Here is a 26,504-nt window from a genome sequence, read left to right as displayed (position 1 = left end):
GCAGAGGGACTGGAGAGTGGCATGGAGGGGCACTTATGCTTCAGGGATGATCCAAAAACTGCTAAATAAGGGGCAGGATTTCCCATGGATCACTGGGCTCCATCTGTTTAGTATCTAATGTCCTGTGCTACTTCTGCCTGGCCACTAAGCCCTGCCCAGAATGGACAATTTGTTGGGATTTCCATTTTCAGCGTTTTAGAATAATTCCCCCATATGTCCTGATTGCTTTCACTGACGCTGACCATATGGCCTTTGTGCTATTAAACCTCAAGCCTAGTGAGGACAACAGTGAAGCCATTTGAGAGCAAAACCCTTACTGAGGGCTGAGCAACTCCATAGGTACCGTAGGTGCAGAGTGTCTCTAAAGAAACATAGAATAGAAACATAGAATATCAGGGTTGGAAGGGACCTCAGGAGGTCATCTAGTCCAACCCCCTGCTCAAAGCAGGACCAATCTCCAATTTTTGCCTCAGATCCCTAAATGGCCCCCTCAAGGATTGAATTCACAACCCTGGGTTTAGTAGGCCAATGCTCAAGCCGCGTTCTGAGGCCCCTCAGCTCCCACTGAAATCTGTAAAAAGACCCAGCATTGTGAGTCTGCAGGATCAGACTTGTATTTTAGAAGGCAGAAGCATTGTGCTAAACAGGATTCCAATACTACCTGGTGTTGAAAGCCTCCTGGAAGGGGGTAGTTGCCCCTGACCTCTATTGACTACCCAGGGGGAATTGAGAGCTCTTGGAATCAGACCCTAGTAGATTTTGTATGCTCTGAGAGGAAAAGAGAACCTACTTTTTCTTTCAAATTCATTCATACTGAAACACCATTAAGAAACACTGGAAAGTTTCTTGAATGCTATTCAGTTTTGTGTTGCAGTATATCGGGGATGGGTGTCTAGGTGGGTTTAAAAATGTTTTAATCTCTCTGTTACAATGAGCCTATTGTAGTAATTTCTGGGGCTACTAGGCCTGATTCTCTTCTCACTCACAACGGTTGGAATTAGGTGCAAGCCACTGAAGCCAAGGAGAATCATGCTCATTGTCTGCAATGGGGTTTTTTCCACTAGGTTTAACTGCATTAAACTGCAGTTTGTTTGTTTTTTTTATATTGGGATTGACACAGCTGCGTCTTAAAGTCAATAAGATTGCACAGACAGAGAAGGCCAAATATGTCAGGGATTAGAGTTTATATAATGTAGTTGCTGCGTTGGATTGGTTACTCGTTGATTGGGACAAACACTCTCATTTCCAAGTGCTTCTACTTCCTACTTTGTAAAACACACTATGTGGAAATGTGCATTTTATTAATTAATGAAATACTAGATTAAAGTTGAAAATTAAGTATTTAATTGCTAGAAGAGGAAAAGGTGTGGTTGAAAGATATTCATCAAGTGGGGTTACAGAGTCCATTAAAACATCTACGTTCATGGTTTGCCACCTGCTTCTGTCTAATGAAAGCCAAACCTGAGCATCCACATGAGATTTCAGAAGTTTTATTGTTATTGGGCTTGATTGTTTGTTTGAAGAACCCTTGACTTCAGTGGGACCTGAGAATGCTCAGTTCTCAAGCACTGTGCAGGACTGGGCCCTGAAATAGGTTAGTTTTTCCTTCGCATACACAGTGCAAGATGGACAGGCCATAGGCATGGAGTTTTTTTTTTCCCCAGGGGTGTTTCCCCACCCCCACTCCACCCCTACCCCAAGGCCCTGCCTTCACTCCACCTTTTTCTGCCCCAGCTCCATCCCCTCCCTGAGGCCCCCTCTGGATCGCTGCTCTCTGGATTCCCCAAGCCCCTCCCGCAGCCACCAATGAGCTGTTTGACAGTGTCGCTGATGAGCTGTGGCTGGAGGGTGCTGAGCATCAATTATTTTTTTCTGGGGTGCTCCAGCCCTGGAGCACTCAAGGAGTCGATGCCTATGGAACATGCCACTGACTGTTGAGTAAGTCACTTCTCCTACATTTGAATAATAAAACTAAGCTTGCCAAAGACTCTCATCTGTTTTAAAGAACTCCACATGCACATATATGGACAGTTTTACACGTACAGGGAAAAAACCCCAACCTATACACTCTGGAGATGGGGCAAATGGCTCCTCAACTTTCCCTGTCTCAACCACTAGAAATATTTCTTTCATTCAGATGTGATTGTAAATCTCTTGATTAATGGAATAAAAATCAATCTGTTTAGAGTAAATTCTCATATACTGGAACTTGGTGTGTAGTGAAGAGGAATGAAAAGAGCTGTGTATCAGTGCATCCTACTGTGTAAATTGCTATTCTGGTTCATGCAAGCCTCTGCTTAGATTGGGGCCTGATCCTAGCTGTAGCCATTGTTTATGTGAGTCAAGAGGAGTACTCATATTAATAACGGCTGCAGGACTGGGTCCAGAATGGAGCTGGTCAGTAGGGAAAAAAATGACTTCACTAAATAAGGCTCAATCTTACAGCACTGATTATGTGAGTTTAACTCCCACTGATCACCTAGGAGCAAATGTAATAAGGTTCCATTGTTTACGGTACTGGAGTCGGACCTAGCTGAAATGCAGTTAGATGCTAAATATACACGATAACTTATTTTTATAGTGTAAACAGTGTGCAGAGTACTTAATTACTAACTGCTAGGGACATCAGTTCAGCTGCAGCTGGAAGGTGACCCCTAAAAATACATTTTGTCACCGGCCCACATCATATTAGCTGCATTTGGAGGACCAGTGGGACCTCTGCTCTTTGGAAGGGGGCTAGACGTCCAAGGGGCATGAAAATGTAGGGGAGAAGGGAACAGAGAGGGGAATGGAGGTGAGAGATGTGATACTGAAATTTTAAAAAAGGATTAAGAAAACAGGACAAATCTGAAAGAAAACATGGACACAGAGAGATTCTCAGCAAGGGAGAGAGGGAAATACCCAGAGACACTTTGTTCTGCTCCAGAAAGCTTGTTCTAGATACACGTTGAATCATTGAAGTTTCTGGTAATTCCCCTGATTTTTGGATGGGAGATGGGCTGACTGCTCTCCCACAGACCTGACCCACTCTGGATGCTACAGACTGACCTTGCATTTCGTTTTGGAAAAGTCCGTTCCAAAGTAGGAGTGTCCAAGACTAGAATGGTCATCCCAAAGTAAGCATAGATGCCCCACAATTAATTACTAAACCTATTCACAGGTATGAATCATTCGGCCTAGGGGAAATCTGCCTCAGGGGTTCAAACCATGCGTCATATTTATTAAGTGTTGCTTCAGGCTGCACTGATGGAAAGATTGTGCCTGTGAATTTATAATGTAACTAAACCAGCAGCACTGCATGCTTTGTTTAGTGCAAGGAGAGCTGTTCTCCCTGGATTATCAGGAGAATTTAGAGACGCGATAAAAAAATCTCTACTACTCAGACAGGCCTTGGTCTAGTCTGGACAAGTGTTGTACAGACTGCCAAGAAAGTTAATTAACAGTAACCAACATAACCTAAGGAAGATCACCCCAAACAAGAGCAAATTAAAGAGAGAAAGAAAACTTGTCCTTAAAGGAAGGATAAGATTTGTCCTTGTTAACTGGCTGCAGCTTAGGGTCACCATTCTCCCTCTGTACAGAGATATTTGCCAGAAATGTAAAATGTTTTTATGACCTATTAACTGGGCTGCTAATATTTTAACAGCAGTAGAGTACTCCATGAGTAACTGTACTATGCCTTAGAACTGGTGCCAGAGCATGAAACCTTTACTCACAAGAGAATCACTTGCACAAGTATACTCAGTAGGATTCTTCTCTCATTGTTACACTCTCACTAGTGGCAGTAGGAGTTCTAATGCGGACAGGGTACATGATTTTTATTGCCATGTTATCCATACCTGATCTGAGCAGAGTTACTGTCCACAGAAGAAATGCAGAATTGACAACAGCAGTGTAAGCTTCTGTACATTGCCCTGCAATTATTGATATTACTATTGTACTTAGGAACCCTAATCAAGCATCAAGGCCTCATTGTGCTAAGCCAATTGTGTATGGCCAATTTAGAAGTAGCATAGTCTAGTGAACAGAGCACTGTCTTGAGACGCAAGAGATGGAGGTTCTACTCCAGCTCTGCCGCTGATCTGCTGTGTGACATTTGGGCAAGTCACTTCCCCTCTGTGGCTCTGTTTCCCCTGCCACCCTCTGTCTTCTCATTTATTCAGATGGTAAACTCTCAGGGATTGGGGGAAGAGGCGGGGGTGGCAGCCTGGGGGAAGGGGTGGAGTGAGGGTGGGGAGGGGTTGTTCTGGGCCCCGCACACCCTTAGGGACAGCCCTGCTCAGGGCAGTGACCGTCTCTCCCTACACAAAGGGGCCACAGTCTGTTGGGGTCCCTGTGTACTACTGTAATACGTACAGTAAATAATAACCATATGGAATCAAGTTAGCGTTAATTTTCCATTTCAAATTTGTACCTTGAATGGTTAGTGACTTTATTTCTTCCTTAGATTTTTGAATGGTACACTACTAATGCACCTGACTCCATCTGCTATTTTTCTTACGTTTTTTAATTTAATGCAGGTCATTGTAATCCTCTGACAAGGAAAAGTCAATATATGCTGCATGCCTCAAATGTGTACATTGTTCCAGAACTGTGTACTACAGGGTTACTTGGACATGTCTAAGACCCAGAGACAGCATTCTATGTGGCGGCTTAGCCACTCAGCAGCTTAGGAAAACAATAGCATCGTTTTGATATCGGTTGCATTTTGAATGTGTTTCCTTTTTCCCTTTGCAGAAGGGTTTTAGCTCCACATAATTGTTTAAAACACATTCAGACTGAAGTTTCCTATTTCAGAATTTGGGGGGAAAAAAGCTCGAGTGTAACAGGTGTCTGATTTACCCTCTCCCCCCTCCCTTCTTCATTTTGCCCATTCTGGGCCTTTGTTCTGTCTCGGGCTTCAATCTGCAGCCTCTCCTAACAGTTTATACCCAAGACCTCGGCTTCAAGCCCAGTCAGACAGGTCTTTTCCCCTCAGGTACTCAAGCTGCCTCTGCGGCCTTGGAGAGACTCATGTTCTCTGCAAGTGTAAGGCCTGCTCAAGTTTCAAAAGCAGGCCTCAAACTTAGGGAGGACAGAGACTAAAACTATTGTTGATGGAGTGTTCTCTGAGAACCGTGGGGTCTGAGTCTCTTTCCTGTACGTTGGCTTTGGCTGCTCAGAGAGACCCAATGACCATTCCTGCTCGGTAAATGAAGACCCGGGCAGAGAGGGGCCCTTCAGAGTCATCCAGACTGCCAAAAAAGAAGAGACCATGTAGTCTAGAATGAGAATCCAAGAGAAGGGGAAAGTCTCCCTTTTAGACTGGGTTTCAGGAGACCTTGAGTCCTGGCATAGGTACTGCTGAGGCTTCTACTTCCTCTGGTACCAAGACCCCAGCACCAGCTAAAAAGATCTTGAAGATCATGCCAGGTTCTGAGAAGCCATTTGGTTAACAACCCTGAGCAACATCGACACCAATATTGGACTCTGTGTCTCCGAAGCACAAGGACTCCTCTATGAACAAGGCTAAATTGTCTTCAGACCATGGTGGGAGTGTGCCTGGCCAGACTACCCCTCAGTACTATCTAGGCTTCCTGGTATCATTCAGGTATCATCATCCTTTTCCCACAAAGACCTTTAGATCCTGAAGACCCTGAGTTACCTTTGCTGAGTGGTACTGAGAGATATTCCTCCCTAGTACTGACTTACCTTCTGGAGTTGAGTTACCTTCCTGAATCCAGGAGATTGGTTTGTCTCTCTTGACCTGCTGGTCACTTATTTTCATATAGGCATGCACCCATCTCACAGATGTTTACTACATTTTGTAGTTGGCAGAGACCACTATCAGCATTGTATCCTACCCTTTGGCCTCTCCACTGCCCTAAGAGTTTGTACTAAAGTCTTCTAGGCCATCAGAGCCCAACTCCCAATATAGTTTCAAACAGAACTACATCAACACAAACTAGATATCTTTTAGAGTATTGCAGCAGGGTCTACACAGGGCAGTTGGAGTGCAGCACATTGTGCACTTTACAAATGATGCCACTCTTGCGCACTTTGTCAGCACCATGTGAAAGAGTCCTAGTCTGCTAAATTAACAAATGTAAACAGGTTTCAGAGTAGCAGCCGTGTTAGTCTGTATCCACAAAAAGAAAAGGAGGACTTGTGGCACCTTAGAGACTAACAAATTTATTTGAGCATAAGCTTTTGTGAGCTACAGCTGACTTCATCGGATGCATGTAAACAGTGTATCTAAAATTGGTATGAAGGTAAATGCATTAGATTCTGATTCTAATTTTATGTCCTTATTGTGTCAGTGCTAACATTTCCTCTACTTCCAAAGCAAACTTTCTATGTCTTTCTATTTTTCTTTCTATTGCAGCTTCAAAAGCTCCAGGACTCTGCTCTTTGCCAGATATCCAGTGTTTTATCTTCCTGAACTTCTTAAATGTGGCTCCAGCCTTACCCCACTGAAGTCAATGGGAGTTTTGCCATTAGTAAACCTATTATGCTTGGCATTTTCACATGGTGGCCCCTTTATTCAGGGCCAGAATCTAACTTCTATGTCTGTTTGGATCGTTTCTTAAAAAAAAAAAAAAAAAAGCCAGCGCTCTTCCAAGATTCAAGTAGATCTTTCAGACTTAAAAATAGTTTGGTTAATTCCATTTCCCATTTGCATTATTCTGCATGAAAACAATTTTATCTCCAAAGAACCCAGCAAAAATTTCCACACTATGCTGCTGCTCTGCCATAGCTTTCCCAGAAGCTAGTTAATTTGTTTACTGTGCCTTGCAAGTCCAAGTTCCTTTTATAAATTAACTTGTAGGTGCCCCTCTGCTTGGCTGCTCTCCACCTTCTCCCTTGGCTCAAAATGAATGATATCAGGACTGTCTTTGAAACAAGCCAGGAATGTGAGGCTTTTTGTTCAAACAGCAGCATCACCCAGTGAAATCTTTCTCCCCCTGCCCGCTGGAAATGTGCATCATTGGGGATTGAAGATTAAAATTCTGTTTAGTTCTTGACGTTTTTTCAGAAAGGAAGACCATCTATAACTTTGACTGCGTTTGGATACAATTTGAATCTCTTTGGAAAGTGGGTCAGTATTAAGGAGCCTGGCACAGAAGGTTTTGAAGAGTCTGGTTTCTTTTTATGTTGGCAACTAATTAAAATCATGGTGATCATCAGTTTAAGTGCAGTTTTAAAGGGGAAATACTGAATTGGGTCACTGGATGGGTCCTCTCTGACTCTGCCAAGTTTTAGTACCTTCTGTGAATACATCCAAGAGGTTCTGTGTTGAGGTGGGTTAGCTAGTGTGAATATTTGTCATGTTTAGTAGCTCCAAATGTCTTTAGCCAGTTTGCTTTATCTGCTTAAGTGAACTGCTTGCGGAGATGTTGCTCATTATACTTGATTCCCATGCATCATAAATAATAATAGTGTTGTGTCAATGTCAGGTGCTCCATATTTGGTCCTATAAACATAGGGTGGTTTTTAAATAATTGGCAGAGTTGTTCTCATGTACAGAACATTTATTATATGTGAACTCTTAGCTGCTGCTGCTTTTTCCATTGCATTTAAGTGTCTGTAAGGGCGTTCTTAGTCTCCCAGTGCTGAAAGTATTTGCCTCTCTTTATGATGTATATCTTGCTACTGACAGCACAATCTGTGAAGACAGATTGAGTCTCTAGCAGCATTTCATTTTGGTGGTCCCTCTGCTATCAGTTAAGAAAGATTTCACAGGATGTATAGTTTTGAGTTAGAGGATAAGTGGCATGAAAGCTTAACTGAAGCAATGAGCAGCTTTTATTACACACGTCAAACAAGGCATGAACTAGTACTTGCTTCTCAATGAGTCTTTGTGGAGGTCTTTCAAAAAGCAACTTACCAGTGTTTACCCCTGGGACAGTACACTGGCCCTTGTTTGTGTTGTGTATTGCATTAGAAATTATTTACTCCACATGTATTTCAAGCCTGTGAGCAAAGCCAGCCCATAATCCTTTGGGCTGGGTAGCTTTATTTTTTTATTTAAAGTGAAGTTAATGCAGATGAAAAGTGCTAGATTGGCTGGCATCTTCTGTTTTGCCTCAGAATATATAAAGCACAGGCAGTGACTGCAGCTGCTGGTGCACCTTAGCCAGATCCTAGAGGGAATGCTGCTGCATGAGTGAACACTTCAGTCTTCATGGCTCACAGTGTCAATCTGGGAAAACTGGCTGTGCAATTTGTGAATTCTGTGTGAGATTATGATCTCTCTGTATATATCTTTGCCAAGCTGCAAACTCCACTTTGACTATGCAGTGCTTTTGTCTTCTCTCGTGTCCCTTTGCCTCCATGGTGGACTGAAATTCCAAAGGTGGATGGCAAAGGGCTAACAAAAGAGGGCTAATGTTAATTTATGTGCCTGCCATACCTCTGAAATATAATAGTTCTAGACAAAAGACTGGCTGCCAACCTAGGGTGACCAGATAGCAAATGTGAAAAATCAGGGCGGGGGTGGGGGGTAATAGGTACCTATATAAGGAAAAAATCCCAAATATCGGGACTGTTCTTATAAAATCGGGACATCTGGTCACTCTATGCCAACCAGGAGAACTGGTTTAACAGGGTAGAGGTCACCTAACAATGAAGTCACCTGGGAAGATTCTGTGGTCACCTGCTCATTCTGCCCAGGGAGTCATCTGACAGAAGAGACTGGAAGTTTATAATGGGCAGAAGCGGCCTTTTTGCTTTCAAGGGAATCTAGAAAGGGAAAATGTGTGTCAGGTTTATTTTTTGTATGGGTCTGAATATTCCATGTGTGATTAAGTAAAGAGCAACTGTGTTGTATAACTCTGGGCAAAGTGTCTGTGTGTTGTATGCCACAGCCACAACGTGCCTCCTGAGAGAGTTAAACTGTAACCCAGAAGGCTCACATCTTCAGTGAGATTCTGAGAGAAGGTGTGTTTAAGCTACTGGAGTATCCTGAGGATCAGTGCCCCTTCTGGAGGCCTAGGCAGGTGGGTTGAGGGGCTCTTTGAAGAGGTAACAAGACAGAATTGGTGCACCAGTAGTGTGCCAGAGAGGCCAAGGGAGGTAACAGTGTGCAACTTTCTGAGACCCAGGGAAGTTTGAAATACCATGGGAAATCGGAGATGGGATTCCCCTCACAACAATCTGGTAGGTAGCCATCAGAGGAGCCTGACTATATCTGACACACTGCTCACTCGAGTGTGCCTCTGCTGAGCTTAGCAACATGTTGTTAATTAACACCTATTTTGATGGTGTTTTTTTGTGATGGATGCGAATATGCAAAAGTTGACTCATTACTGACCTGTGCTGGATTCAAACTAGTGGCCTAGAGGAGATAGTCTTGGTATCCTAGGGTTAGTCCCTGAAGCGTAATCTAGTTCCTTCTAGTTTTATTTATTTTAAATGTAAAAAACATATCCACTTCTGACACTGAAGTACAGTGTTGCTACGAGTGATAGAATATGGCATTGTAAGAGGTACCATGAAAAATTATCAGTTGTGCATGTTCCTTTTGGATGACTAGGTGGAAATTATGTAGGGACAACTTATTCTGTTGTATGCTCCAGCTGTCTCCTGTCAACCTACCTCCTTTCTTCTCTTCTTAATCATATTCTTGTTCTCCCTGTTTATCTCATTCTTGGCTTCTCTCCTTGTCCTATCCTTTTTTTCTTGCTCTGTGCTTTTCTCTGTCTTTGTATCTTCACCCTTTCTCTGTTCCTGGGTTCTACTTCACTATACCTGTGTCTTTTTTTTTTTTTTCACCATCTCCCCCCTTCACTTCACTTACCCTCTGTTTTTATCCTTCTATCACTTTTTTTTCCTCACTTTTTTCTCTGCTCAGTTTGCTTTCCCTTTTTGTTTCTCTTCTCCTCCTCCTCACTCGATCCCCTCCTTTTCTTTAGTTCATTTTTCCTCTCGACTTTTGAGACAATGACACATATTTTAAAAAAAATTCTTTCCTAGATAAACAGATTTTATAAAGACGTACACAACCCCCTAAATGTTAAAACCAATCCCAGCTAACATTAAATCAAGAGTGAGTATGACCACACTGTGCAATAGCAGGGGAGCTACACATAGTGACTGGATTAACAGCTGGTGCTAACAAGCTGTACCCTGTAGCTGCCTCCCCACTGCATTACAAGCTCCAGAGTTAGCAGCACTCAAGCTTCAATCCATTTTCCCCCAGATGGGCCAGCTAGCTAGAGCGTAAAGTATTATTTAACTTGAGCTAGAGATTTTTGTGTGTGGACTGGAGTCAGGTTAGGGGCAATAATTGAGTTCTACCTTGAGATACACTGCAATGAAGATAAGACTATTCTGTATTATTGACAGTGACCCTAATTTGACTGGTTTCAGAGTAGCAGCCGTGTTAGTCTGTATTCGCAAAAAGAAGAGAAGTACTTTTGTGGCACCTTAGAGACTAACAAATTTATTTGAGCATAAGCTTTCGTGAGCTGTAGGTGTATGCTCAAATAAATTTGTTAGTCTCTAAGGTGCCACAAGTACTCCTTTTCTTTTTCCTAATTTGACTCTTTTCATTAAATGCCTGAACCAAAGCCCACCGAAGTCAATGGAAAGAGTACCACTTCAGATGACTTTGGATAGGGACCTAGAAATACAAACCCACAAAACACTTAAGAACATGCTTAATATGAAGGATGTTGATAAACTGGAGAACTGGGCTATAGAAAACAAAATGAAATTCAATAAAGACAAATATAAGGTGCTACACTTTTACATTTGTGAAAAACCAAATGCACAAATATAGAGTGGGGGAAAGCTGACTTGGGAGCAGCACTGCTGAGAAGGATCTGGGAGTTGTGGTGGATCACAACCTCAACATGAGTCAGCAAAGCGATGCTGTTGTGCCAAAAAAAAAAAAAAAAAAGCAAATGCAATTTAGGTTGCATTAACATGCATGTGTCAAGGTTCCTTCCCCACTCTGAACTCTAGGGTACATATGTAGGGACCTGCATGAAAGACCCCCTAAGCTTATTCTTACCAGCTTAGGTTACAAACTTCCCCAAGGTACAAACTTTTCCTTGTCCTTTGAACCCTATGCTACCACCACCAAGCGTGTTAAACAAAGAACCGGGAAAGAGCCCACTTGGAGACTTTTCCCCCAAAATATCCCCCCAAGCCCTATACCCCCTTTCCTGGGGAAGACTTGATAAAAATCCTCACCAATTTGTACAGGTGAGCACAGACCCAAACCCTTGGATGTTAAGAACAATAAAAAAAAATCAATCAGGTTCTTAAAAGAAGAATTTTAATGAAAGAAAAGGTAAAAGAATCACCTCTGTAAAATCAGGATGGTAAATACCTTACAGGGTAATCAGATTCAAAACACAGAGAGTCCCTCTAGGCAAAACCTTAAGTTACAAAAAGACACAAAAACAGGAATATACATTCCATCCAACACAGCTTATTTTACCAGCCATTAAACAAAAGGAAATCTAACGCATTTCTAGCTAGATTACTTACTAATTTTACAGAAGTTCTGAGTCTGCATTCCTGATCTGTTCCTGGCAAAAGCATCACACAGACAGATGATATGTCGTCGTCATCTCCCCCGTCCCCCCCCGATTTGAAAGTATCTTGTCTCTGGCCAGGAGGGATTTTATAGCACTGTATATAGAAAGGTGGTTACCCTTCCCTTTATTTTTATGACAGCATGCAAGTTACGGGAGGTGACAGTATAGCTCTGTACTCTGCACTAGTTAGGCCTCGGCTGGAGCACTGTACCCAATTTGGTCATCAATGTATAAAAGGATGTAGATAAACTGGAAAGGATCCAGAGGTGAGCAACAAAGATGATCAAAGGGATAGAATGCAAACCATATGAGCAAAGGCTGAAAGAATTGGGTCTCTTTATTTTGGAAAAGAGATTGATAGGGGATATGATAGCAGTCTTCAGATACTTGAAAGGCTGCCATAAAAAAGATGGAGAAAAGTTGTTCTCTTTTGCCACAGAGGTCAGGACAAGAGGCAATGGGTTCAAACCACAGTTTAGCAGATTTAGATTAAATATCAGGAAAAACCTCCTAACTGTAAGAACAGTAGGACAATGGAAAAGACCTGCCTAGGGAAGTTGTGGAAACTTCTTCCCTGGATGTTTTAAAAAGGAGGCTGGAGAGCCATCTGTCTTAGATGGTTTAGACACAGCTAACCCTGCATCTTGACAGTGGGTTAGGCTAGATGATCCTGTCAGTCACTTCTAACCCTATGGTTCTTGGATTCTATGAATATTAAGCAATGAGTAGGCACAAAAGTGAGAGCAGCCATACTGCAAGCCGCACTTCAGCTACACAGAGTGATTCGATTAGCAGTGCAGGGTATGTCTACCATTGGAGCTGGAGAGGTAGATTCCAGCTCAGGGAGACATACCTCCGCTAACTCTGATCCAACTAGCATGCTAATATAGAGTATAGCTGTGGTGGCATAAGTGGCAGGATGGGCTGCTGCCTGAGTACATGCCTAGCATCTTGGATGGGTATATACAAGCCTGCTGACAGGAATTCCGGGCCTCAGGACCAGGGCCATCCTTAAGGGGCGTGGGGCCCGGGGCAGAAGTGACGAACCCGTCACTTAAGGGACCTGGCCCGCGGGGCCCAGCCCCGGAGTGGCCACGCATGCTTAGGAGCCTGTGGCCCGCCTGGGTGATTTTAAAAGGGCCCAGGGCTCCCGGCCAGCACTGCCACGGGCCCTCAGGCCCTTTTAAGTCATCCGGGCTCCTAGGCATTTGCCCCCTTTGCCCTTCCCCCATCAGCGGGCCTGGATATGTACTTGGCGTGGCTAGCCCACACCACTGCAGCTACACTCTTGTAGGATGCTAGCTCAACCAGAACTAGTATGGGTATGTCTCCTTGAGCTGGAATTTACACCTCCTCTGCCAACAGCAGACATACCCACATAGCGATTGGATTAGCAGTTGATGAGTGGTGCTAACTTGAGTTCTAGCCTGTTGTTGCATTCCCACTGCATTACTAGGCTCCTTCTAGTAACTGTTCCAATGAAGACTAGCCCTGAGAAACAGAAATAATGGACATGATCTGTGCAAAAGTATTGGACTCCTCATTTTTCAAACAGTCTGATGACTGCTGAGTTTTGGTGGATTATTCTTTAGCACTACTGATGTCAGCTGTTTCTGGTACCATTAAATATCAGTACACCTAGAAATATGACAGGAACCTTTTGAAATCTGCATTAGTTTCCTTTTGTTTATATAGCCCTCTCTTTTGGTTTGGCTAATGTAACTAAATATTAACACAGCAGAATAAGATTTGAGACATGCAAACCAGATTTACAGTAAATCTTTATGTAAAGCCCAGATACTGACAAAAGACATTCATTTGATTGGGGCTGGTGTGCTAGCCAGGCTTGGATTTACTTATTTAGAAAGAAGAGTGACAGTTATACTGATAAAGGTGATTAATTATTATTCCTTCCTATAAAACAATTCTATTCAGTTAATCTGAAAACCAGTTCCTAACAGATAGTATCTTAGACTAACAAGCATAGCAGGACAAAAAGAAAAGGATTTAGGAGGTATTATAGTTTGGTACATTGAGAATGGGCCTGGTTCTTTTCTCAGGTATGCTGGTGTAAAATCAGGATAATGCCACCAGAGTGTCACCGGTGTAAAATTTGTGTAATGTCAGAATCAGACTCATTTCAGTTCTGAACAAACAGCTGATATAGATAAGTGATACCTTAAATATAGTAAAGGATTCAATTTTATAAAGCTACAATTTGCAGGAAGTCATACAAGCTTCCGGGTTCCAAACATGCATCTTAAAAGGTTAATAGTGCAAGTACACCTGCAGCCAGACCAATTTGCACTGTAATCTCACCAGCCCTCACAAACTCCACATCAGACCAGGTCAGTATCTGGTTAAGAATATGTCTAAACTGTGCTAAAAAACCCACGGAACTGAATCTCAGAGCCTGGATCAGCTGACTCAAGCTTGCAGGGCTCAGGCTGCAGAGCTATTAAATTGCAGTGTCTATGTTCAGGCTTGGGCTAGATCCTGGGCTCTGAGACCATCACACCTCCCAGGGTGTCAGAGCTCAGGTTCCAATTTTATAAGCCCACAGCCTGAACTTCATAAGCCCAAGTCAACTGACCTAGGCCAATCATGCCGCAGGCCTTTCTAGTACAGTGTAGACATACCCGAAAAGATCTTCAAGGTACTAGCAGGAAAACATATTAGTGATTTAGAAGGAGGTGCTTTTGCATCCGATGAAGTGAGCTGTAGCTCACGAAAGCTTATGCTCTAATAAATTTGTTAGTCTCTAAGGTGCCAAAAGTACTCCTTTTCTTTTTGCGAATACAGACTAACATGGCTGCTACTCTGAAACTTTTCCTTTTGAGTCAGTAATGAATTGATGTCAAAGCCTGGTGTTGGGGGAGCTGTCCAGGTGCAGGTGCAGTCTTTAAGGGTAAAATGGTCTGGATCTCTGCTTTATCCAAAAGTCCCCAGGGCACTTTTTGTGATAGCTGGGATGATGATCCTAGCATCCTGCCAAAATTCTAGCTCAAGCAATTACATTCTGCCCCCCAAAATTTTCTGTTTTCAAATTAATAGGATATTCTTCACTTTCTGTCCTAAAGAGTTGACTTGTGCTGTTATAACAACTGCTGTATTCAGTCTTGCATGAAATGACCCCCCCCCCGTACATTTCCATTTCCTTTTACGCACCAGTTCATGGAAAATATTGGATAAAGTTGCCAAGCATTAGCATGAATCTGGAGCCATTAATGGATCAGCAAAAAGAACGAGGAGTACTTGTGGCACCTTAGAGACTAACAAATCTATTTGGGCATAAGTTTTCAAAAGGAAAGTGGGTTTTAGCCCACAAAAGCTTATGCCCAAATACATTTGATAGTCTCTAAGGTGCCACAAGTCCTCCTCGTTCTTTTTGCTGATACAGGCTAACCCAGCTGCCAGTCTGAAACCTGTCGCCATTAGTGGATCAGACTCCAGAAAATGGATTGAAATCTAGTATTCATCTCTTTGGGAGTAATTTATTTTATTTTTAAAAATGCCATTCCTGCGCAATGGAATTCAAGAGGAGCTGGAGCACAAAAGTTATGTTTAGAAGCAAGCATCGCACATGTTTTCTTTCCATGTAACCCATTTAAATACACACACTTCACATTCCAGTCACACTTTACATACATTAACATTTACTTTTAAAAGTTAAGCTACTAGAATTAGAACTCAGGAGATCTTGGCTGCCACACCTGTGCTTAAATCACTGGACTCCTTCTTTCACAGTGACTAATGAAGGCCTTTCCCCACCCCAGTATTACATGAAACATACACCAGATATTGCTGATCTAATGGGAGAAAGAATGGAATACATTCTGTGCTCCTTATGAAAACAATTTGGTTGAAATATGCTGAATGTAAATTTTACACTCAGACCCCATTGATTATATTTAGGGCCAGAGTCTCAGCTGATGTCAATAGAGCTACGCTGATTTACTTCAGGTTCAATGGGGTTACAAATGGTTTATACCAGTTGAGGATCTAGTACATAGTCTCTAACGCTAGGGCTGTAAGCAGGGTGGGGTGAACAAGGTAGCTCCCCAGGCTGAAAGCCATGGGGGTGGGAAAATGGGGCAGGGAAATGAAGGGGAAAAAACAGTAGGGAGTGCAAATATGCTTGCTCGCCCAGGGTGCTAAAATACCTAATTACGGCTCTGTCTAAATCTGTAATCATCCTTCTTGATGGCTGTTTTTCAAATGTTTGTTTTTCTCACCAGGATCATCTACCTACCCATGAAATGTGCTAAATACAGTAAAATGTGCTGAGTCACAAACAGGGAGACTTAATCTGAATTCTTTTCCTGGAGGAGCTGGCTGATAGTAGATATGGCTTCCTATGGGAATGACATAGAAAGATGGAACCTCAAGCAAGCTGGCCAAATTGCAGAACTGTTGGAGCCAGTGGCCTCACCTGATTATGGAAACAGGCTCTTGCCACTTAAGTCCATCAGCAGCTTAGACCACCTCTTAGACTCTGCTTACAGTTCTTTCTCTGGTGGCTCAAACATTCCAGAATATCATTCTTCATCATATTATAATGAAAACTATTGTCTTCCCTTAGAGCAATTGCCATATATGGACTCGGAATATGTAAGAGGAATTTATAATCCTAATGCAATAAACTCTGATCCTAAACCCACACATCGGCACAAGTCCCTGGAGCTGGGTAGTCATCACAACTCCGACGATAGTGGGCTCAATGGACAATACAGAAGCACTCCTACCAATGGGACTTTATATCAGCCACCATCACCTCTGGCTTTACCCCCTCGTCCACCATCACCACCAGCACGACTTCATAGCTATAAAGCTACCAGAAATTTTGAAATTACAAGAGGGAAATCTAATTCTGGAAATCATTTTGACTATAGTGTGCAACTAGCTACTTACGCTCAGGATATTAGCAATGTCCTTCTCCCCTCTGATTCAGGGACAAACTGGGTATCCAGGTCAAAGAACGAGGGGCTAATGACTGAGGAAAGCGAAGAGAGGGATCCATCACAAGATGGCACAAAGCAAAACAAGCCTCATATTTTCATCAGACCCTCGTCTATTATTTTTCAAGAATATTTAAAGTCTGATTCTTTGGCTAAGACCCCAAATATTTTCTGTACTCAGAATTCAGTCCAAGCTTATAAAATTCCTGAGGAGATGAACTCTAAGTCCTCTCATCCACTGCATACCAACCTCAGTGCTGTTAATGATACACAAGAGAACAAACAGTATCTTTTTGCCTGTGGTGTACGCAAACCACTCTTTAGAGAAGCAGATTTGCAAAGCAGAGTCTCAGAATCCAGCCAACAAGAGGGACAGCCCTGCATTCAGCACCCATGCTGGACTGAAGAGTATTCAAGCTTAGATCAGGATGTATTGAAGAGTAGGGCAGGCTTAAAATACATGGACAGTCCTCTTCCAAGTGAAGATGTGTCTGAGAAACTGAACAGCTCTGATGACAAGAATCAGTGCTCTGGCTCCAAAGAAGAAGAAAACGGGAATGATATTTGGGAACTACTTCTCAATCAACATATCAAAATGCAGAAATCACCACTGTCCCACAGTTTGGATGGTGTAGAAACAGAGCCTACTCACCATGGGGAATTGGATTTTGGAAATAAGCAATTTTCTATTAGTGCTGACCAAACATCTGATTACAGACCAAACAATGACTCCCCATCCCAATTTCCAAATGGACTCCAGAGTGAAACACAATCTAACAATAGCGGTCCTGACCTTAACATGAACTCAGAGGAAGAGGACATTCTAAATCCTGTTCATCAAAGAAAACGCCAACTTGAATTTCAAAAAAAGCTTGAAAGACAGCCTCAGGATGATTCTGCCAGTGAAAAAATAAACAGGCAGACAACTCCTCTTCTTTATTACCTTTCTGGTGGGAAAAACACCAACATTCCAAGTCACAAAAATCACACCCAGCAACATGAGGACTCGGGGAGTTTGCCTAAGACCTCTCCAAGGAGCAATCACCCTGTTTCTGCACAACCTATAGAGATACAAAGAGAAATTAACCAGCTTCAAAAGAACAAACACCACCTTCAGTGCACAGGGGATGATACCATTAATGAGACTGATGTAATTCTGGGGAGCTCTGCTTCATCGGTGGATGAGAGTTTCAAGAATGATTACAGGGAAAAACTTAAAGTTGCTCAAAGAAAGGTCCTGAGAGAAACATCTTTCAAAAGAAAGGATTTACAGATGAGCTTGCCCATAAGGCTGAAGCAGAAACCCTCCAAAAGACCTTCAATTGAACATCTCAGATCTTTGTCCTTATCCAGTGCAAATGAGGATGCCAAGTTGATTCCTCTTCCCAACTCTCTGGAAAACAGCAGCAAAGAAGAAGAAACAAAGAGGCCACAAGCTGCTCGAATAGGAGGAAGAAAAAGGATAACAGAAGTACAAAAGAAATTGTGCTATTCTGAACCTGAGAAGCTCAATAAACTGGACGATCAGCAAGATCAGGGTGATCTTGAAAGATCAGAAAGCACCAGGGTCAGGTCGGATGAAATTAATGAACAAGATGCAATGGCAGCCAGAAGAAAGATTCTGGAAAATCGAGGGAGTGCGCTTGCCAGCTCCAATCTCTCCAAGACCAAGTTAAAGCAAATCCAGCATACTGCACTTATTGAATACATGGAACGAAAGATTGCTCAAAGGCCTGCTAGTGCTCTGCTCAAACCGCCCCTGCAGAAGAGGCCTTCAAATGCTAAGAGGCTTCCTGAGGGCAAGACTTCCAAACCAGATATTACCAGAAAGACCCAAAATAATGAGGTAATCTGCCAATTTCTCTCTCCCGAAAGAATTCCAGAACCCTCCCCTGCTTTAACTGCCACAGGGATCTGGACCAATAGACACAGTGCTAGTTCTTCGGCTACTGAGACAGCACATTCAAAACCCCAGTCTGCTGTCAGGGAAACAGATGGAAACTGCACCAGCAAATGTGCTTCTGCTGAAAATCTCATTCCATCAGGGGCTTCCACATTCAGCAAAGGTAGAGAACGATCAAAATCATCATCTTCTCCTGCACAGGTATGAAAGATATTACAAGGTAATTTCCAATTTTTGGCCAGACTGTGAACCCTTTGCTTATACTGGTGAGTAGTTGCTCACATGAGTAGTCCCATTGCTCACCAATGGAAGTAAGGAACTAATAATCTGACCCTTAGTGAGCTATAGCCTGTTCTTGTAACCTGGAAGAAGAAAAAAGGAGGATTTTGTGTTTGTTGTTCTATAGGAAACCTCACAGTTGTTTGCAAATTGTGTATGCATACCTCCCTTGGAGTTTGGTTGGAGGAACAGATTAGAAGAGAGAATATAAAATTAATTGTTTGGAGTTCTAAAAGCAATCCTACCAAAAATGTTTTAAAATATTATGTTTAATTAATGACAATAATGGTTGTTAATTATTGGCATGCATACTGCTTTGCAGACAAACTGTAGATTTTTCTTTTTTTTTTTTAAATGGAAAACAAATTGCTAATAAGTTTGCCTGGAGGTTGAAAACTTAAGTGCATTACTGTAGATAAAAGCTCTTACATGCTAAGTATTACATGCTCTTTCAGGGACAAACAAACAGGGCTGGTAGAAATTCATCTGAAAAGTCCACAAGGAGAGATTTCTGGATTTTTGAACCTGATTTGACCATTGGGAGAGGAATTTGGGTGGGCTGCCAAGGAGGTAGAGGGGTAGCTTGCAAACCTGCTGTATCCTAAGTGTCTAAGAGGAAACTAGAAGACACATTTTTCTTCCAGATAAGTCTTTTGAGGGAACACCTTTTAAGTGGTTTTTGCCCTGAAAAGCAAAGCCATATAGAAATCTGTGGTTTTCAATCGACAGAATTAGTACAAACATTTTATGTATGCATGCATGCATGTATGTATTTGTCTGTCTCTTTTGGCTCTTATGAAGTCTTCCTTCCCATACCTGAGTTTCACTTTTGACTTTTTTAATTGAACCCAGATTTTAAACTAAAACTCAGCAGAAACTGCTGAGCTTTGTCTAGTTATACATTGCAACTGTGCATCCTTCCCAATTTTTCTCAAACCTCACACCCAGCCACTTTAAAAAACTGAAGATAGCTAGACAGATACTTTTGGATAGTTATCCTGATGAAATTAGATTTCCTGTTTTTCTCAGGTAAAAGTAATTCATGGACACTGCAGACTGGCACAGAATGAATATGTGTTCATCACTGTTTATTTAGAAATCTGTTTTATGGGACTGAGATTTCTGTTTCCTAGGTTGGTGGCTCTCTTCTGAGGTAGAAGAGAGATAACCTTCAATGGATCCATCTCGTCTCATAATACGACTTCCTACACACTGTTTAGATCTCAAAATTACTCATTCTGGGATAGTAAAAAGGTCTCTGGGCTACTAAGGGTACCACAGTTAGGAAAATAAAACAATGGTTCTCATCTGATACCTCAGATACTCTCGTGAAGAGCATGTGATATAGATATTTACATATATAGAACAACATTGCTTGGCTACCAACAGCAAGCTCACCACACACCGTAAAAGACTACAATGCTGAGTCTTTATGGATAGTTCCTTTTGCCCTTGCTCTTGACACAACAACCTTGAGTTTAAATAATATGATGATGTGGCTTCTGGCAGACTCTAACACTTTAGAAGCCTGCTGGAACAGGTAAAATTGGCCATTTGCTTTATTTCCTACATGCTCAGCAAACATTGTCCCAGTGTCAGGGCAGAAATATGCATTTTTCAGTGCCAGAATTTGGAGGACAACATATATGTCAATATTTCTGGAAAAGACAGATAAGGAAAATAAACAGAGGCAAAGGGGAAAGAGAAGAGAGCCTTTTCCCCCCATTAGCGTCTTCTAGCTAATGGAACTGCCACTGAGATAAGAAACTGCACCAAAGATGCCTATTTTCAGAACTGTAGACAAGCAAAGGGAGAGTCAATATTTTGTTCCTGTATTGTCTATCAGCATGGCAGGTGAAGATTAGCAGTCTATTTGATCATTCAGTCTCATGTTCCCATGGCTGTAGCTTTGAATTTTTCAAACTGTGAGCATGTTCGAGCTTAGCCTTGTGAAGGGTAACCCAGAACAATACCTATGAAGGCGATGAATGGGTGGGTTACCTTTGGGTTGGAGGATAGACTAGGTTCTCTGATAAGCAGAGGGGATTGATACACAGTTGAGAAGAGCCTATAGATAATCAGTCTAGTGTGTGCCTAACTGACTGCTTCCTAGCCTGGAAAAACCCATCTATTTTGGATAGTTTAGGGAATCAATTTGATTATGATGTATCTGTCTGTAGGTTACCACTCACTGTAGTATACAAGTGCAAGTAATAACCACTATTATACACTGGGATGAGTTGGACAACTCACTAGAAGTCCCTTCCAATCCAAAAGATTCTAGGATTCAACAACCATGAAATAAATTATTGACTGTCTGGGCTTCATTAGATTGTGGGGCAGGGTTGAGCACTGTGTAAAATTTCTCTACTTAAGCATGTAAAATATACCTTCCTTGATACTTCTCCTGTCATGGAGAAGTGCTGGTAAAATCCTAATTTTGTGTGTAAATCTAGGAATCCTAACAAACATATTTTTCTAAAGGGAAAAAAACCTGATGCTAACTTGGGAGAGAATGATGGGAATTACATGACTGAAAGGAAACAAACTCTTAAAATGCTTAGTAAACTGCTACCTGAGCTATTGTTGAGTTTCCACCTTAGTAGGCTTGGGGAGGTGCTGAGTACACAAAAGCAATAAGAATTTACAATGCTGCTCAAGTTAAGTCTTCTGCGTTTTCAGGACCTTCATAGATGTACAACTTTCCCGGCATCATCAATTCAAGGTTGTGAAAACTATCCCAGCATCCCCAGGTAAAGTTGTGAGAACTACTCCACCCTCTCCAGATGAGCATTGCTTTAGAAATTTTTTCAAACACTAGTGGCCAGCTACATTCACTATGTTTCTTTGCAATACAGTAAATTTAATGTGATGTTAATTTTGATGCCCTATAGTGTGATTGATTCCTAACTGAAGTCTGTTGTTTCCTAGTTTTTTTGGAAGTATAGGTCCTGCCAATGTTGGAAATAAACATGTATTAGCTAGCAACAACAGTGTTTAAACATAGTTGTTGCTAGCAGGGTTCTAGAACGGTTTCCCTGACAAGCATGCGCAAGGATTAGAAAGGTGTTATTAAACCATGCTTCAGCCTAATCCCCACCCAAATACCCACATGGCTACTAACAAACATGTTTAATCTGTTGTCTCTCTTATGGCTTTGTTACAGAATTCTAGTTTAGTTCTCAGGCGTAAAACAGAATTTTAAAAAAACTGGTCATATGGCCCTTGTCTACAATGAGGTTTTTGTTTATGAAAACCTCTCACCATTGCTGTAGAACTAGTGCAACTCCACTAGTGCTAACAACTGTTCAGAGTGCTAGTGTAGCTCAGAGCAGGGTTGGATGCTCCACCTGCTATTTACAGCCATAGAGATGTACCAGTGCTAAAGCAACAGTGGGAGAATTTGTGAAAATCCTGAATGTAGACACAGCCACTCTGTTAGACGAGTGCTGGTAAAACCCTGCTCCCATCAGCCATGTTTAGATACAGCTGTTTCTAGCATGGCTTCAGTCTTTGTGTGGACAGGGCCTAAGTAGAGAGACTTTTCATTAAGTGGTAATTCAGGCACCTGTGAAGTGGTCTGATATATAAATCCATGAACTTCCATAGCCCCTCAGACGGACACTGGTACCATATAATTGACAGCTCTTCAGTTGAAACCTGACACATCAATGAAAGGAGGCTCTTCAATGCAAATAAAATGCAGTGTTGCATCTTCAGCAAGGAAGCGCTGTCATTTTAGGGTGGATGTTCCCAAAAGAAATGGATAGTATCATCATGGCCTTAATTGCCAAAGTCGGGGAAAATCCATCTCAGAAACTTGTAAATGTAGAATCTGATCCTGAGAGGTGTGGAGTACCTGCAACTCCCATTTGAAGCCAGTGGGGTTGTAGGCCCTCAGCACTTCTTGGGCCCCAAATGTACAAAATACTATTTAGAGATTTTAATCGTTTAAAAAAGATCATGGAGGAAATCATGGTTAGTTCAGAGACAAAAGGATTGCAGACATTAAAAGCCCTGCTTATTTTCAAAGCACTTACCTTATATTAGCTATTAGCAATACCTCTGAGGTACAGAAGTGGTGTTCTCTCTATTTTATAGTGGGGAGACCAAAGCACAGAGGTGATTAGACTTAACCAATGCCTCAAAAGGAGTAAGTGGCAGAGAAATCTGGAGTTTGATCCCCCAGCTCTGTGCTTTTCCCTCCGTTCCAAGCTACCCCTCAGTCTGAGGTTTTTTTGTTTTTTTTTAGTGAAGGATCACAATCCCTCCCTGTATCACAGGGGTGCTGTGGGGATCAGTTAGTTAATATTTGTACAAAACTTTATAGATGCAAAGTGCTATACACATGCCAAGTTGTTGTTAGGCTAATCCCAATGTCCTCCTCCAGTTTTCAATCTGTCCTTACCTTGTTATGTGGAGTTTTATCCGAGGAAAAACTGAGTGAAAACAAAGTAAGGGCCACAGGATTTAGCCCTTTGTTATGCATCTGACTGTAGGGAAATAGACTTCAGAACAGCTGTCTTTACTCTGTTTCTTTTATTTACTCTTCTTCTATTTAGCCTTTGTGCCGCCTACGTGGCGATGGCTGAAATAATGATATCTTATTTCCCAGCTATGAAGATCCAAAAGGGAGGGACAGGGATTGCTTTCTGAGAAATGTAGCTTAAAGGCAGCAACTCTGTGCTTTTGCCACCAGGGACTGCTGTAGCAGCGCAGAAAAGGCAATATTGCCTGGGAGCCTGCTCTGAAATGCTGAGTCGCTTCCAACTTCCACGTGATGTTAGCCAGGCATAATAAAGCCATTTCCCCACAGAGATGCATCTCCCATCTAAAGGCTTTTACCTGAAGAGAGATCACTTTAGGGCCTGCTCCTGAGAGGTGTGGAGCTTTAGTGGGAGTCGCAGGTGCTCAGCACTTCTCTGGTTCTTCTCAGTGATCCTACAATCCCACATCCTTAGAATAGGGTTATTTATTCCCCAAATCATTTTCTTTCCTTTTAGGTAGCCTTCAAAATCATTTTTGCCTTTTTGTGGAACAAAAAAAGGTGTAAAATGTACACAAAATATGCATGAAAAGGGCTGGAAGCTCTTTACAGTAAAAGACTCCATATTGCAAACCATTGTAGTTTCTTCTTTTTTCTCACTTGAGTGCATAGCTCCACCATCTGATCTCTGCCAAAAACAGCACCTAAAGGGTAGGCCAGACCTGTCCACAGAAGAACAACATAGAGATCCTGTCAGAATGCTTAAAGTATGGAGTTTCTATACATTTTTAATAAATATTTACATAGAAAAGCTCCTAGTACTTTAATCCAATATCACTTGCCTAGAAGAATTGGTAGAGGAACAATCAAGTCTTGCTTCAACCAAAAAAATGACACCAAAACCTGCTTGTTAATACCCACCATTAGGACTCCCATTGTTTTGGCCATTCTATGTAGCGCGGCTGCTTGATACAGGGTAGCCTGTCCCAGCAGGACTTCAGTGGTCTGTCTGAGATTCCTGATTCAGGTGGAGCAGCTTCACTTTAGCAGATTATTTTTGGTGCAACTGGAAGTGTGGGTGAGTCCATGTGTGGTCAGAAACATTTCACAGGTGACCTCTTAATACAGGGCAAGTGAATATGGGAGAGGAGGGAAATCCTGTAGGGACCGATTTTGCTGGCTATTAATTCAGGTGACTGTAAGTTCAGGTTTCATTGTACTACATTTATAGAGGAAGCCATAGCCTCCTACTGTACAATAATATCTCCCCTCTACCTCCCAACCCACCAAGTTCTGCCGCTGTGCCACATAATACTGTAGCTGTGTTCCGCTGAACTCTGGTGGCAAATCCAACCTGTCAGTGAAATTGGTGCAGATTTACTATGTTTGGATATTACTTGCTCCAAAAGATGAGAGCAGATTATCTTGCAGGCCTCACATGTGTGCCTTTACTATTTGTTGGAGAGTTCCAGTTGTCCCAACATGTGTACTGTGTTAATACAACACTGACCCTGCTGACAAGAAGGATCTCATTCCCCCCAGAGAGGAACTGGCTAACTTCAAGGCATTTATCCAGAAGTTACCCAGCTTCTGGCAACCATTCTATTTTATAATCCTGTTTGAAGTTGTTTTTTTCCCCATTATTACCCATTACCGACCACTTTCTTCTCGTAATAACTACAGTTGCTGCATTTACCCTGCAGTCCAGGTCTCACTCTCTGGCATTTTGTCACTCAGGCCCAAGGAGTCTGAAACGTCTACAGTGCTTTTCTTAGGGCTTATCTCCACAGAGACTTAGTGCACAGCAACCCAGGCTGTGAAAATAGAGTGCTCTCATCTGCTGCACACTACATAGAGTACATCAAAGTGCACAGTGGAATTTTCAGTGTGTGCCATCAGGGTCCACACAGCTGTAAATTTACACCCCAGCTTGCTGTGTGCTCCATCTCCATGTAAACACACCCTTAGGTTGTGGAAGAAAGGGATGAAGTAATTGTGCCAGCCTGTCATGATGCTGTCTCAGTATGAGATTATGCTGAGTCATAATACAACAGCATCACACTGATACAATGCCATGACTCAAACTTTACAATACAACGTCGGGCTGGCACACTCTTCAGCCCTGATTGACAAAATGATTTTTCCAGCAATTGAGTATCATTGGTGGTCCTAGACTACAAATACCGGCTCAAGGTCATGTGAGGTTTGTATTTTACCTGCGTTAAATAGTTCCATATAATAAATAAAATGCCTCCAAAAGGTGGTGTTAGTAATTAGCTAATGTGAAATATGATTTGAAACTTTAGCTTTCCATTAAAGAATGAAGTTGACTTGGTGGAGGAAAAAGATTGTGTTAGAGATGAAAAGCAGCGAGTCTGCACAGCCAGAGGAAGGGGAAAGTCTATGGAAGAAATTGGAATTTCAGAAACTGTAAGACTTTCATTGTTGAGCCAAAGCACAGATCAGCTTCATCACATGAAAAGCCTGCACATCTTGCCAGTACCTGGACTTGAACGTGGTAAAAATAACTCAGCTGCAAACCATCAAAGTGATCTGCACAGCACCAAGTCTGTATCAGGAAATCTGCCCAGACAAACAAATACTGAAGACGTTGCAGGGCTCAAGAGATCAGATACAACGGTCCAAACACTTGAAAGGCTTCATAGCACAACAAAGCCCAATGGCATTTCCTTAAGTACTGAAAATCTATCCCCATGGTGTGTATCCTCCCTGGGCACATTGCAATCTCTACTATTACATTCAGACTCTCCACTGGCCCTGTCTTCTGTGGAAGAAGACAATGTTTTCTTTAATGACTCCGTCACCAATGGCTTAGAAATAACATCAAAGCCTTCCTGTCTCTGTGGACAAAGTGATACTTTGGTTTCAAGGACAGACATGTCAGAATCTCTCCTGACTGTATGGTCTTTGCAAGTTGCCTTGGAGGGAAAGCAAAGTAAAGCAGAACAAAAAGCCAGGTAACCTTTCTATTTCTGAATTGTTGCTCTGTTGACGTGATCTTCAAAATAATCACAGGTACAAAACCATACTAAGCAGAAAGCACAGGAGGCAATATCTCTATGCCTATCTCTACACCTTCCTCCGTGCTCCCTCTTCATAAGATCCCATTCAGTTATCACAGATTTTTAGATAGAGCTAAAAATAGTGTCTGTGAAAAAGCCACTGTATATAATAAACTCATTAAGAAATTTAAATGGCCAAACTATCAGGATCTCTGGCCATTCATGTGCTAACTAATTTGTGCATTAATGCAACCATGAATTTGGTAATTGCATGTGCAAATATCGTGATCACTTGGACGTACAATAACATGCATACACAACAAACAC

At 42.1% G+C, this 26,504-nt stretch overlaps 1 protein-coding gene and 1 long non-coding RNA gene across 5 annotated transcripts in view; one reads left to right on the top strand and one right to left on the bottom strand.

Annotated features, from left to right (window-relative positions):
- Nucleotides 1-26,504, bottom strand: part of LOC122455472 — a 70,162-nt gene that overhangs the window by 27,893 nt on the left and 15,765 nt on the right. The window lies entirely within an intron of this gene.
- Nucleotides 1-26,504, top strand: part of SHROOM1 (shroom family member 1) — an 80,594-nt gene that overhangs the window by 41,584 nt on the left and 12,506 nt on the right. For 3 of the 4 annotated variants that reach the window (XM_038414589.2, XM_043490579.1, XM_043490580.1), the window contains 3 exons: nucleotides 15,767-18,590; nucleotides 21,351-21,421; nucleotides 25,461-26,132. In XM_038414589.2, coding sequence (XP_038270517.1) covers nucleotides 15,876-18,590; nucleotides 21,351-21,421; nucleotides 25,461-26,132 — 3,458 coding nt within the window. In that variant the 5' untranslated portion in view covers nucleotides 15,767-15,875. The remainder of the gene's footprint in view (nucleotides 1-15,766; nucleotides 18,591-21,350; nucleotides 21,422-25,460; nucleotides 26,133-26,504) is intronic. The other variant, XM_038414591.2, reaches the window with a different exon arrangement.

The sequence above is a fragment of the Dermochelys coriacea genome, chromosome 8 (assembly GCF_009764565.3).
Source record: "Dermochelys coriacea isolate rDerCor1 chromosome 8, rDerCor1.pri.v4, whole genome shotgun sequence".
In the NCBI taxonomy this organism is placed as follows: domain Eukaryota; kingdom Metazoa; phylum Chordata; order Testudines; family Dermochelyidae; genus Dermochelys; species Dermochelys coriacea.
This window is presented reverse-complemented; position numbering and strand designations above follow the sequence as displayed.